Below are 14,824 nucleotides of genomic sequence, written 5' to 3'. Positions count from 1 at the left end.
TATACAGGCACCTGACTATCTTCTAAGTTTCAACAGGTCTTCCTGAACTTTGGAGCTACGGCCAGAATGGTTCATGACATAAAGCAATCATTAGCTAGGTAGTGCTTATTCTGGAGAAAACTAGGAATTAAATAGTCTCAGCCTCAAGGTCATGTGACCTCCAGGGCAGCTTTATGACTAGGTTCTTATAGGGCAGAACGATGATACTTAATCAAGTGAGCTCGACTATATTTCAATGAAGTTTTATAGAGATACCCAACGTTGCAGTTCAGAAATGCATACATGCCAGCTAGTGTTAGTTCCCTTTTGATTTCTTTTCAATCTTTTAACAATGTAAAAACCATTCTTAGCTCATGGAGTATGCAAAAACAAGTGACAGTGAGCTGGCCACGTCCTGCATGCACTTCACAGACACCGGTGTGAATTATCAGGGGCCCAGACCTTTCATCTGTGCTTTATTGATTTACTCGGGTTCTATTTTTAAATATCCTTACTTATTAGTGTGCTTTGGTGACACCGAAGTGCATCCTCAAGGAACTGCTCTGTGAGGATTTTACATGATGCCATCCGGAGCAGACTAGAACAAAATCTGTCCCTTTTGTCATAAAATAAGCCTTTACAATGCTGGACAAAGTGCCCGACTCTCTGACTCTTTGGGCTTCTCGGTGTTCCCTAGCCTCTCCTGATACTTGTACCCTATGCCTCCTCTGTAGTCTGTGCCTTCATTTTTTATTTATTCTTGGTAAAATGAATGCAAGCTATTCACAAACTTTAAACCACATCCGATCTAGTAGAGATCAAAAGAATGTCTAAAAAGCACCTGGTTAGGCAGGCTCAGGGACCAGGGTTCGATTCCCAGTGTACCATGTGGGCCCCATACCCGGGGCTAGCTGAGAGGGTGACGAAGACTGGGTGTGGTGGCACATGCCTGTGATCCCAGCACTGGGGAGGCTGAAAACAGGAGGATCACTTTGAGCTCAATCTGTGTAGTGAGACCCTGTAGACCCTGTATTAAATACATCAGAAAAAAGTCTATTTGCAAATATCTGTGTATTAGGAAACAGTGAACTGTGACTGCTGTTGGTAGATGTTGTTGTTTTATTTTATTGCTTTTTTTTTTACTAATAACTTACTAAGTTACCACAATGCCTTGTTTATAAGTAATCAGAAAATATCACTGTTGTTCCCATGATCATTAGTAGCTAGTTATCACAGGTAACTAAATGCGTATTTTTCTGTAGTACTTAGTGTATACAAATTACAATTACAAATGCAGTCATGGAAAGGAAATCAGATATTAAGTTAAAAAGTGTAAGTCTATTTTCTTATTCAAGAGTGAAATGTGGCGAATGTGTCCAGAAAATAAGTTCTTCAGCGGAAATATCTCCCCTTCACCTCCCGTGAGGCCTTACTGCAGCTGTTCTTTTTCCCAAGTGTCCAGTAGATCCCAGTGCTACTTATTCACCTGATGGGGCCGCATCGTGCTTTACTCAGTCCAGTGGAAGAGCGAACTGGTTATGATCGGGGGCCAGGGAGATGGCTCAGGGAAATAAGCACTTCCCTGGCAAGCGCAAGGGCCTGAGTTCGATCCCCTGTTCAAAAAAAAAAAAAAAGAAAAAGAAAAAAAAAAAGAAAGAAAGAAAGAAAGAGAAAAAAAGAAAGAACTGGTTGTGATGTTAAAGAAACTTTGAAAAATCAAAATGACAAGCAACACTGTACTTTCCTGGATGAAAATACCTGACGAAATCTAAAGTACTAACTTTGTTATTGAAAAGTTGTGTTCACTCCTCCTCTCATTTTGACCAGTAACTCCTTGGCTGACTATAGCTAGTAATAATGAATTATTTTTGTTTTAAAACAACAGGGTAAATTTTAAATGCATCAGACACAGCAACCACGTCAAGCGAGTGCAATGGTACATATGCTAATTGATTTAATCACTGCACAGTGTCCGCCTATACAAAACATCATATTGTACTCCATAAATATGATACAATGATGGTTTGTTAATTTAAAATTTTATATAGATAGACACATATATATTGTATATGTGTATATGTAGTAAAAAAAACTGTACACACAAATTTTCTTATATATTTACATATGCAAATAATATATATATATTTAAATTGTATGTATTTAAAGTGTGTATGTATTTAAATCTTGTCCAACTGAACCAAGTCTTGTTTCATACCCCCCAGGTTCTGGGTTGAATGATGGACAGTGGCACGAGGTTCGTTTCTTAGCCAAGGAAAATTTTGCTATTCTCACCATTGATGGAGACGAGGCGTCAGCAGTGCGGACCAACAGTCCTCTTCAAGTGAAAACTGGCGAGAGGTACTTCTTTGGAGGTAAGAAGGCCATTATTGTTGGTTAACTTTGCTTAAAAAATGCAATTTCAGTGAGATGTGATTACAAAACTATTTTGTATTTAATAGAGCATCTATAGTTCATGCTGCAGATCAAAGGATAAAGCAGCCTATAATTCCAAGGAATTAAAAACAATTGAAAATTTGTGCTTCTTCATGATGAACATATCCATGTGATGTCACTCTATGTTTCGAGTCCGACTCAGCTCTTAGAGTATAAGACAAGAGATTCAGAATTCACTCATTTTTGTAATAATATCCTCCAGATTTGGGTCCTGGGAGTATATGTTGGTTATCCCACAAATTGCTCCACAGTCTACTTTCTAGAGCAGCAAACATTTACTTCACAGACTCTAGATTAGAATTTAGGAGAAGCTTCGCCGGGTGGTGCTAATTTGGGCCTGTCCCTAGGTTGCACTCAAATTGCTGGCTGTGGCTTCATGATTGGAAGTTTTCAGAACTGAAGGGAATGCTTCCCATAGGCTCACAAGCGCTTAGAGAGCTGGGATGTTGAATGCATCCTGATAATCCATGTGTTAACACCTTGCTCTCCAAGTTGGTGCTACTGGTGGAGCTGTTGAGAGATGGGGCCTTGCAGAAGGTCCTCAGGCCCTGAGGCGCGCCCTTGGGGGAGACTGTGGTATGCCAGCCCCTTTCAAATTCTATATTTCCTTTCTGGTCATAAGATAAGTGGTTTATTCCACTTTACAGTCTGTCATTGGACCCAGCACCCCACCACAGGCTAAAAGCTATGGTTCTGCCCAGTCATGGACCAGATATTTTTAAATTGTACTCAAAATAAGCCTTCCTTTTCCTTTATGAGTTAATTATCTCTGATGTTTTATTAGATTGAAATCTCTCACATGTCCTATGGGTTGTTGTTGCTGGCTGGACTCCTCGGTTCTCCATTCAGTGTATCTCTGCAATGACTCTCCTGCAGACATTTTCTGCTGTTTTCACAGGAGAAGGACAGTGTGAGACAGATAGAAACAGAAGGAAGGAAAAGAGAGGAGAGAAGGGAAAAGTCAGAAAGCAAGAAAGAATATTCCCAACATGGAATACCTTCTTGCTTTTTATTACTCTTTCTTTATGGTATAATAAAGTGCCTTTCTATGATACCTGTTTTATATAATTTGTTAGAAGTGGATTAGTAAACCTATACCATACTGCAAGAAGTATGATTATACAAAGGTGTGAGTGTTCAGTGCCAGGGATTATGGGGCCATGTTGGGGACTGCCCACTGTGGGTTACCTCCTACGAAAAGCCATCATTTCCAAATACTTCATTCACAAACTATGAAAATAATGCACGAAATAAAAAAAATCTAGATGACAAGTTCTATTCTGGATGAAAGAGTACTGTAGTGTGGGCCTGGCAGATCTTCTAAGTGGAAAAATGCATCTAGCCAGAAAATGATATTTTTTTAACATGAATGAAATATGGAGACATGTTTTATTAAAGTGCTAGGTTAGATCAATGCATCTTTCCATTAGATTATTGTCTTTCTTATCAAAATCATGAAATGTGAAATGTAAGAGCCATGCATCATATCCGTAAGCAAGGCTTTGTCTTAAATTTTCAAAAATACATGTACAAGACTGGGCATGGTGGTACCTGCCTATAATCCCAGCACTTGGGAGTCTGAAAACAGGAGGATCACTACAAGTGCAATCTGTGTAATGAGGCCCTATAGACCCTGTACTAAAATACATTTAAAAAAATCCAAAACAAAACAAAAATACATGTAAATATGTCATTGCGTTTGAAAATATTTCCATAAATAGTTGCATAGTCCTTTTTATATAAATACATATTTATGGATCATGATATGTATCTTGGTCTCCTTTTGGCTATTAGAGTAGGCCTACATGAGAGCTTATGTCATCTGAATTGTTTCCTCGCAAATCCACTGGGGATTTGGGGGATATAAGAGATGACCTATGAATATTTATGAGTGAATTAGTAAATTATGTAAAATAGGCAAGACAAACATTTTGCTTCAAGTTGTCTAGAGAAAAAAGCAGAAGCCCTAGGAGCTTTCCCGACTTGACATTAAGTGTGTGGCCACCTTCTGAATACAAGACCTCTGATGGCACCTTCCTCCTCTGATCAGTGACGACTTGAGAGACAGAAGTCTTGAACTTGCTCTGCACTGCTTTAATCTATCACGATCTTCATTGGGAGCTGAGACCGCATTGATTCTACAGAGTTTCTCAGTAAATATTCGATGAGTAAATGAAAGTCAGACAGGATGTCTTATAAGTGAGTGAACCAAGGCTGACTGATGGGAAAGAAAAGACAGCCACTTAATAACCAAACTGGTTTCCCTCCCAACACATAGTCACTATGATGGACTCCTGACCAACAGGCCTCATAGCCGTCATGGGAAACGGATCACAATTGAGAGTTGAGAACCTATTGACAATCTCTAACCGTGTCTTCCCTAGAAAACTATTACCTGTGGATAGATTCGCTGAATGCCTGAGACAGCTTCTATTTCTCTTGATCTAGATGAATGAACAAAGAGCTATAACCGCACATTTGTGGCATCGAGGTCACGAGGCATAGGACTTTATGGTGCGCTATGTATTACTGCTTTTCAGATTATGGTGTTCAAATCTAGCAATTATGGCTTCCTGTTGTATCTGGGGTCTGCTTTTGTGGTATACTGTTAGCACACGGTCATGATGCGTTTTGATCCTATCCTCATTGAATGAATCCTCAGCATAGAAAAGAACCAGTCAACGAACTTATTACAGAGCAAATACAATCCCTGGCCTTGCTTCTAGAGCTTTCAGACATAAGATTTTGGGAAAATGAAGAATTCTCAATTTCAAGTGACTCTGATGCAAATAATCTGAAGAGCAGAATTACAGGTCAGACAGAATTATTTTACATACACATCTTTACATTCTTTCTAAGAGATAACATCAACCACTAGAAAGTCAGATGCATGAGAATCAACGAATCCCGCATAGATTTCCAGCCAGAGAGGAACAAAAGCATTCATAGACTAGGTTCTTGTGCTTTTACATTTATTAGCAAGTTAAGTACAACATGCTTAATGCAAACTGTGTCGTATGATCAGGTACTCTCCAGCTCCCTGATTTTACAGGCCTGGGATAAAATGTTCTCAAAGCAGCAACCCTGAACGGTTGGGGCTCAGCCACTCTTAGAACTGGTGTCAGCTCCAAAACGCTCAGCTCCAGCCCCACGCATCAGGACCTAGGCCACAGCCCTCACTGGGTTCTAGTGCCATCTTCATTCAAGGGTGGGGAGTCTCTAAGATATTTTTGCAAATGACTGACTATATTTAATTTTAGCTTTGAGATCTGTTTTCTATCATTGATTCTCACAAAGAAAGCAGTATTTCACTTACAAAAATCCAATCTGGCATTCATTAAGTTGGTTGGAAGTAGACAGCAGGTACCTGCCAGCAGCCACTTCCCAAGTGGCTGCAGTGAGTCTGGTCTAAGAGCCATGTCCCACTCCAGCTGGGGGCTTCCCAGGCCCAAGTGAGCAGCCTTTAAGTTGTACCTTCAGCTGAAGCACACAGGTACATGACACAACTTCACACTGTGTTGTGAAATATTCAGTGAGCTGCAGATGCTATCACAGGCACATCTTAAATACTAGAGTAGAAAGAATTGACATGAATGTAAAGCATAAGCCTTGGAATCATGCATACCTGATTCACGTAGGTTTGCTACTCCTTGGATGGATCTTTTGATGCTTTATCTGCCTTCCTTCATCTACTACATGGCCATATCACCTCTCTTGAGAACGTTGCATAGAATAATTTGTGAAGCCCAGGGCTTGACCTTAGGGGACCCAAATTGCTGATTATCTTTCCAACTTATCTTGAATCTGGAGAAAAGAATTCCAAAGATGATGTCTCCCAAGAAAGACTTGAATCTTCAGAGTATTGTTCAAGTAAAGGCCTCCTATCAACATCTGTGCTATTGAAGGTTACCTCCTTAGTGTCTGAAAACATGAAAGAAAATGGAAAAGAAAAAAAAAACATAGTCTGATTTTGCCTTTCCCTAAAAGCCTTATGTAAAGGTCGCCAGTACTCAACTTTATATCCATTCCCTAGTTATGTCTGTACTTCATCTCTGTTGGACTCTCAGTTTCTTTTCACCCACAAGCTTACTTGCTACACACTGAGGTGTACATTTTCTTCTCTGTGATCACCCCTTGTGAATCCCAGGAAAAACCTCAGTCCTCTTTAACAACACCCCTGATCAGAGATGTAAGTACTAAGGACAGGCTTTCTCTCTTCTTGCTTGCAAATACTCAGAATAAGAAAAGATGAGTCCTTTGCGATGCCTTTCCCACAAAAGGGGTTAGCTTTCTTCTCTACCTCTCAACCAGAATTCATTTAGGTCATACTCCATTAATTTCGATAATCAAGAGAATAACAAACATGACAATTGCATTTGTTTATTGACCCATTATTTAGTAATAGGCTCTGGGACACAGTCTAGAGCCCATGGTTAGGAGAGTAGGAAGATTTTTAAAGTTTCTACCCTTTTTCAGCCTTGCTGTTTTTATCTTTCCCCTTCCTTAACCCATAAATAGAAATGGAACAGCAGTGGTGAAGTTCTGGGGTTGGTTTTACTGGAAGAGGAGTTGTGAGGAACACGGGAGGCAGGGGGCATGGGGCAGGTTGGAGTGGACAGCGACAAGAGGTAGAGAGCTGCCCAGAGGGAGTGCCAGTGTGGAATCTGTAAGGATAGCAGAGGGCACAGCCTTCCCTAGTTACTAATCCAGAACCACAGGAGAGAGCTGTCTCATCAGTTCCAGCTGCTAGAAGCCACACAGGGAGCTGCTTAGAGCACCGAAGTTTCCCTCAGTTCTAGCGACTGGAACTCCAAGATCAAGTGGCTGGCAAATATACTGTCTCTCAAAGGTTTGCATCCTGGTTTTTACATAGCTGTTTTCTCATGGTATCTTCACAGTGTGTGTAGGGAGAGAGAAAAGGCGGGAGAGAGAGAGAGAGAGAGGATGTAATGGATTAACTGGCAGTCAGCTTGTTACACCCAGAGGAAATGAACTAGCATAGTGCTGGGTGTGGGAGGCCCACCTGAGGATTGTTGCCAGCAGCATAAAAGGTAAAACAGGAGAAGCTGCCAAAATGCTGTTGGGGGTGCTGTTTGGAGAAGCTGTTGGAGCTGCTGGAAGCTGCTAGTTCTCTTGGGCTCTTCTGCTGGAGGGCCTTGTCATGCTGGCTTTCCCAATGAACTTTGGAGGAGCTCTGGTTCTCATCTGGAGCGTCGCTTCCTCACTCCGCAGGTAAAAATGGTGCACTGCTGAGCCTTGTGAAGCTTGGCACATTGGCTTTCCTGATGGGAACTCAGCTTTCTGTATCACTGGAGGAATCTGAGACCTCACTGTCACTGAGGATGACTGTGGTACCTTTCAGGGAGCTCTGGTGCTTCCCTTGAGCATTGCTTTCTGGCTCCAGTGCAGATCCCCTCAGCCTGCTAGCACAGATCCTTCATCCCACTGGCATAGACATTTTAGCTGCCACCGCTGACCTTTGTGCTTTCCCAGCACAGATCTATAAAGCAGGCCTGCATGAGACATTGTTGTGGACTCCAGGCCTCCAGCTGGACTTGTGGAAGGCACTGTTATGAGCTCTAGGATTTCAGCTGGACTCATGCAGGATATTAGGATCCAGACCCTCAGCTGTATTCTTTAGTGTTTAGTCTGTGGACATGTTTCCTGCATTTCTTGTATGATTCTTGGGTGATTCCTTATAAAATATTATAAAATGTATCCTGTATCATATTGTTCCCCTTGCAAAAACCCCAAACCATGACAGAGAACATGAACACTCTTAATATCTGTTTCTATGAGGAAACTAATGTCCCTGGGAGGGTTTCACCCTCTTGATCTTCCTGCCATTTCATTGTCAGCTGATTTCTAGTCTTCGTCTTCCCTAAACATTTGGTATAGGACAATGCCAGAGTCTTGCACATACTGGAACATGTAAATGCTTCCTTAAGATTCTAATGTACTCCACAAATTAGTCTTTTGTTTGTTTTTGTATTTTAGTGAAGGGTGTACAGGGTGCTCAGGATCTCACTACTAGATCAGACTCATAGTGATTTGCCTGTTTACAGCCACGCAGGAGCTGGGATAACAGGCGCTCACTACCACACAAGTCTCAATTGCCATCTCAGTGTGCGCCGGGGGCGGGGCCGGCACAGCAGCATAAATTAGTTATGAACAAGCCTTCAAGAGAGACTCCTAAAGAATCCCATTATCAGGGTAGGTAGAGGGCTTCGTATCACCTAATTTAGGGCCCACTCCTCAGGCCTGAGGTTTCACCTATAAAAATCTATCGTTTGGAAATTTGTTTCCCAGCTTCCTTTTGCTGCTCTCCAAAAGAACAGGAACAAGAAATATTTAGCAAGTGAGATGATATGCAAGAAAATGTATCAATTTATGTATTATTTAAGATGTGTATCAGCTTCCTAGAGCTGTGGCAGCAGAGTACCACTATGCAGGGGCCTAAAACAGTTGAGTGAATTCTATCGTGGTCTATTTCTGCAAGTTGACCTAGGCCCAGTTTCCCAAAACAAATGTATGTGAATGGCCTAAATTAAAAAAGAGACGATGGAGTATGGTTTGTGGGGAATCCAGGAAGGTTGGAAAGCACTCAGGAGTAAATGTTCTGGAAGTAATGACAAGGTACAGATAGAGGAGGTGTAGAAAGAAGAGGACACACCAGAGGCCAGTAAGGACACCCTGGAAGTAAGAACATAGACAGTAAATCTTGCTAATTAAATGACCTGTTTGATCTCTAAGGTTGACAGCTTTACTGCTCTGGAACGGGGAGCCTCAGCAGCCTGTGGGCTGCCTCAGCTGTGGTGACTTCAGAGCACTAGGAATATAGCTTTTCCAGCGCAGCAGAGGTCCCTTCCTGGTTAGCAATTTAACCTTTGCATGGCCTTCTCTCCAGCAGTTCTGGATACTGAAGATCTGGAACCCAGTTGTCCACCTAGCCAGGCTCTCAGAAGCTTCTGGGAGTGAATAGCTTGCCTTGCACACCCACTGCATTGCCGCCATGATTGGCAGCCATCCTTGGGCTTGCTGGGTTTATGGAAATGTTCCTTCAGGCTCTGCTTCCGTCTCTTTTCCTCTCTCTTTCTCTGTGTCCAGATTTTCTTCTGGGAGGAACACCACACAAGAGATCAGGACAACCTGGTCACCATCCCCTCCTCATAACTTGGCCATCTTGACAGGATCCTCTTCCCAAATCAGGCCACAGGCACAGGCCTTGAGTTTACAACTTTAATACATCGTGTTGGAAGATATAGCTTTGATCATCATAAGTTTTAAGTGAACTTTTCCATAACTCCTGCTAATTGGGAGTTACTGTATGTTTTCATTGTTAAGCTTTTTTTTTTATTTGTACATGTTTGCCAACTTGGTTACCTTCCTTGTGAGCAGCTGGTATAGGAATATGACCCATTTTAATTAGTTTTCATTCTCTTGCCTCCCTATCCTCCCTCTCATCTCCTCCATCTCTCTCTCTTTTTTTAATGTGTTTAGTACAGGGTCTACAGGGCCTCACAACACAATTCGGACTCATAGTGTCCTCCTATTTTCAGCCTCCCAAAAGCTGGGATAACAGGGGCACACCACCACACCCAGTCTGTCTCCTCAGTGGGCCCCAGAGGTGGGGCTAGCAGGGCACACCAGGGATTGAACTGGGTCCCCGAGTCTGCCAAGCAGGTGCTTTAATCCACTGAGCTATCTGGCCAGCCCTTCCTCCATCTCTTGATTCCCTCCCCATTTAAAAAAGAGCTGTCTCCTACCAGGTATCTTAAAGGAGATTCAGGCTCCTGATTTTATATTATCTATTTCCCATATGGAAGTTCAAAATCAAACTAAACTAGAGAAGAGCCTGACAGAAGAAAAAGTGAGAACTCAGGAATGACGAAGGTGGGAAGCCTTTGCACAAAACAAAACCAAAGTTAAACAGGAAGAGACATCAATCACCTGGGCTTGCACCTGAGGATGCACAGCCTAGGCATAGGCAACCTGCATGGGGAGTGGAGGGAGGGGAGTTAAACAGGAAGAGACATCAATCACCTTGGCTTGCACCTGAGGATGCACAGCCTAGGCATATGCAACCTGCATGGGGAGTGGAGGGAGGGGAGCACAAAACCAAGACAAAATGAAGGCAGAGTAAGGGAGTCCGGGAGTAGGGCCAGGAACGAGGGGAGAGAATCTGCCTTTCTTGCTCCAGTTAGCCTGGAAATTATGGGAATTTTTTTTTTATTTGCCCTTGAATTTCAGTGAGAGAACTTACAATAATAACACTGGAGATAAAACAACAATATATACAAAATAAAATGCTCTGAAGGTCTCTTTAGAACTTAGTGTCCTCCCAAAATAATCCAGGATTAATAGTAAATTACATCATCCTAATGAGTTCCTGTACTCACCCTGGAATTCCATAAAGCATGTGTCCCTTGAACTGAAGATGCAGGTTGGAAGTCACAGATAAGACAAAAGTTTCCAGAGAGTTGTTCATGTAAGACAACAGCAAGAAGAGTTCAGAAGAACATCCTGACACCCGGGGCTGTGTGTAAATCCCTACTTGGCAATAAATAAATTCTCCACATTTATCACACAAATGCTGAGCAAGTTTGCTGTCTGGCATAGGAAAGGCATGCACAGGAAATAGCTTCAAAAGAAAGCAAATATGGTTTCTGTCTTGAGAATTAAAGTCCTCAAACTTGAACCATAATTAGACCAATGTTCAATTTTCTCTTTGCTACCTGAAATAAGACTAAATCTTTTTTTATCCTTTTCTGAGCCTGCTTTTTTTCAAATCCTTAGACTGTGCTTCCAAATATTCTTTGATGTTTCTATTTTCCATTTATCTTTTCAGTTATGGAACTGAAATCTACTATCATTTATTTATATCTAAAGGGATTATGGAGCCCCTGTATAGCTTATACCAGAGGCTTGCAATATAGCATGAACAAAAAAGATGTAATCTTGGGCTTCATAGAACTTACAACTTTTGCTTCCATGTGTTTCAACTTTGTAAAGTTATCATTTTTATTTATTTACATAAATACACTTTTTTGTGGAGGTGGTGATTGAGCTGAGGGTCCCTGCGGTAAATATAGGCATGATTCTCTCACCAACACGTTATTCAAAACTTGTGCATGTGAAAATGTTTCCTTTGGTGGCCAGGGAGATGGCTCAGTGGAATAAGCGCTTCCCTGGCATGCGCACAGACCTGAGTTCAATCCCCAGTTCCCCCAAAAAAAAAAAAAAAAAGAAAGAAAGAAAGAAAGAAAGAAAGAAAGAAAGAAAGAAAGAAAATGTTTCCTTTGCTCTTAGGGCATTTCCACTGGTTGGATGAAGCCCACTGACATTATCAATGGTAATCTCCTTTTCTTAAAAGAAACTGAGTTAAGCTCGCCTCATCTGCAAAATAGCTTCCTGTCCACATTTAGATGAATATCTAGTTGAATAGGTTTCCCACTAAAAGCTTTTCAAGTTGGCTCACAAAGTTAACCATCACAGGTGGATTGGGGAGGTAGCTCAGTGGAAGAAGTGCTTGCCTGGCAAGTGCAAGGTCCTGAGTTTGATCCCTGGTACAACCAAAAAAAAAAGTTAACCATCACAGAGTACTGCAGTATGCCCTTGATGTGAGACACAAATGACATCAGAATCAATTGTCTAGTTTAATTTACAGAGGCCAGGAGTTGCTTTAACAGTTTTCTAATCAAAGGTTTCAAGTGTTCTAAGTGCTTATTTTTAATTTTATGTTTTATAATGTTACTGCCACTATTTTTTTTTAAAAATTCCTAAAACTTGAAATACTGTTTCTGTATTCACAGAAACAAAGCACAAATGGAATTTAGTGCTTGTGACCACAATACTATTCTATTGTATATTTGGCTTCCTTGTGTGTGTATTTTTTTTTTTCATGTAATCAGCAGTTTTTATGAAAACTATCTCCGAGCTAGAACATAAAATCTTGCTGGTCATGCAGCCTTCTTGTTGTAGTTGTTGAATTTTTAGAGAAGACCCAATTTAAGGAAAGGAAGCTAGTTTTTCTAGCCTGGTTACCTGTGGAGTAACCAAATGGAAGAGCCTCCGTTAATCTACTTTTTCTCCCCAATTTGTCTTTCTACTTTGAGTTCCCACTTACCTTGACTTCTAACTGCTACTCAAGTAGTTAAGAATCAGTATCTCTACTCTCCAAAGGAATTTTAGAGAACTTCGTGAGGCTTTTTAACCTTGAAGATCCTAAAATGCCTGAGTCTCTCATGGTGAGAATGCAAGTCCTTTCAGACTCCCAAGGTGAGAAGAGGGTTTGGGAATTAAGGCAAAACACCTTCATACTAACATTCAAGGCTGCCGAAAGGTTGGTCCTAAAGTGTTATTGCTGTAAAGACCTTTTGCACCAAAATATTTTAAACTTTCCACTGTCTGGATCTTCTGATCTTCAGTTCTTTGTGGTTACAGGTGGTGCCAAAAATGCACCACCACCACCTGTGTACCAACCCTGACATGTGATATGTCATAGCCACAAAATTCATCTCTCTCTCTCTCTCTCTCTCTCTCTCTCTCTCTCTCTCTCTCTCTCTCTCTCGATGTATTTGGTTGTTAGATGGTCTCACTATGCAGCTCCGATTCATGGTGATCCTCCTGTTTTCAGCCTCCCTTGTGCTGGGATGACGGGTATGAGCCGTCACACAGGGTCTCCGGGTGGTGCTGGTCACTTGTAAGACAAAAGCTCAGGTTCTGAAGAGACACGTCTTCTCTTTGCACAGACTTTTATTGGCTAAAACAGTGTGCAAATAAAAATAAGGCCTGCAAGTTCTCTCTCAATAGTGGGATTCAGCTCAGCAATCTGTGATCAAACAAAATCCCTTAAGGCCTTCAGAATTTTTCTTATTATCTCTAGGCTATTGGACAAACTAATGTGACTCTAGACTTCGATATGTATATGTGGTTTGGGTTTAATCTTTGACAGAAAGAAATATTGGAAGGGTAGAAACTGCACATTAAGGAGGGAATGGCTCCGGACAGCGTGGAGTTAACGGCACAGTGTGCAAATCTTTGTTGAAATATGAAAAAGAAGAAAAATTTCAGTCAAGCCCCAGGGTGGGAATGTGAGCTCTCAGGCTGAGAGAAGCAGGTGTTTGAATGCTCTACAGAAGCTTAGAAGAAAGAGAAGTAATTCTGCTGTTTGCTAGGCTAGTGCAAAAGGATATTCGGAGACCCACAAGTAGAGATTTGGGATGTTTGCTAAGATGACTCATGTTTAGAACAAGCTCTCACATTTTGATTTGCATAAGAACCTTCTAGAGTGTTCAAAAATAAATAAATAAAACCTGGCCTGTGTCTTCAGCAAAAAAAAGTTAAAGTGGTGTGAAGTAGAGTCCTGAAACTTACATTTTAAGCAGTCATTGAGAAGATTTCCATTTTCTTTTGAAACCATTCTGTACATTGATTTTCTCCTGCCACAAAATTTATCATTTAAGGTGTACAATTTAATGGTTGTTAGTATGGTCACATAATTTCATAGCAACCCCCCACAGTCTAATTTTAGGTCATTTTCATCCAGGAAAAGGGATATATCCATCTCACTAAAGTCACTCTGAACTTTTCTATTCTGAGATATCTGCTAATCCACCTTCAGACTTTATAGATTTCTCTATTCTGGACATCTTACATAAAGGGAATCATGTAACAAGTTCTATTTTATGATTGGCTGCTTACACTTAGCATAATGGTTTCAAAGTTTCCTGATATGTAGTTTATTCAATTCATGTACCAACACTTTACTTCTATTTATGGCCAAATAATATTCTGTTGTTTATTTGGCCATAAACAACATATGCCATTTGAGTTATCCCATCACCAGCCGGTGGGTCTTTAGCAATTTTGACATTTGACACTTATGAATAATGCCGGTAGGAATGCATTTGTACACGTTTCTGCCGCAGCATTTGCCCTTCTTTCTCTTGGTGGTGTCCCTGGGGGTAGCATGTCTGTGTCATACCCTAACTCATTATTCTGAGAAACTGCTGAGTTGATCCCTCAGTGATTACAGTGATTGTCATTATTACACTTTGAAAAGCACTAATTTAGCTTATAATTTGGGGATTGTAGAACAAAGAGAAGAAAGATAGTCATGAGGTTTTGATAGTAATATTTTTTACATTTTTAAAGACAAAAGTAAGAATGACAAGAGCGCACACTGTCTAGAAAACGAATACAAGACAATGGTGTGAGGTTAAAAGCACTGAGCAGTGAATTAGGGGCACATACTAGAACGTTAACAAAAACAAATGTATTTTCCTATGATTAAACACTATCAGAAAGTCAACTGGAATTAATGTTTAATGAAAGAAATATTGACAAAGTTTTACTCAGCCCATCAGTCAGCTTTTTCCACTGCTGAAGC

The 14,824-nt window shown here is 41.0% G+C and overlaps 1 protein-coding gene across 1 annotated transcript in view; it reads left to right on the top strand.

Annotated features, from left to right (window-relative positions):
- Positions 1–14,824, top strand: part of Cntnap2 (contactin associated protein like 2) — a 1,699,165-nt gene that overhangs the window by 542,027 nt on the left and 1,142,314 nt on the right. Inside the window, 1 exon segment of the mRNA XM_012514194.2 lies at positions 2,202–2,351. Within this exon segment, the coding sequence (XP_012369648.1) occupies positions 2,202–2,351 (150 nt within the window).

The sequence above is a fragment of the Octodon degus genome, unplaced genomic scaffold, assembly GCF_000260255.1.
Source record: "Octodon degus isolate 3935 unplaced genomic scaffold, OctDeg1.0 scaffold00027, whole genome shotgun sequence".
NCBI classification, from domain to species: domain Eukaryota; kingdom Metazoa; phylum Chordata; class Mammalia; order Rodentia; family Octodontidae; genus Octodon; species Octodon degus.
The sequence above is the reverse complement of the archived record's forward strand: the minus strand, read 5'-3'. Positions and strand labels throughout refer to the sequence as shown.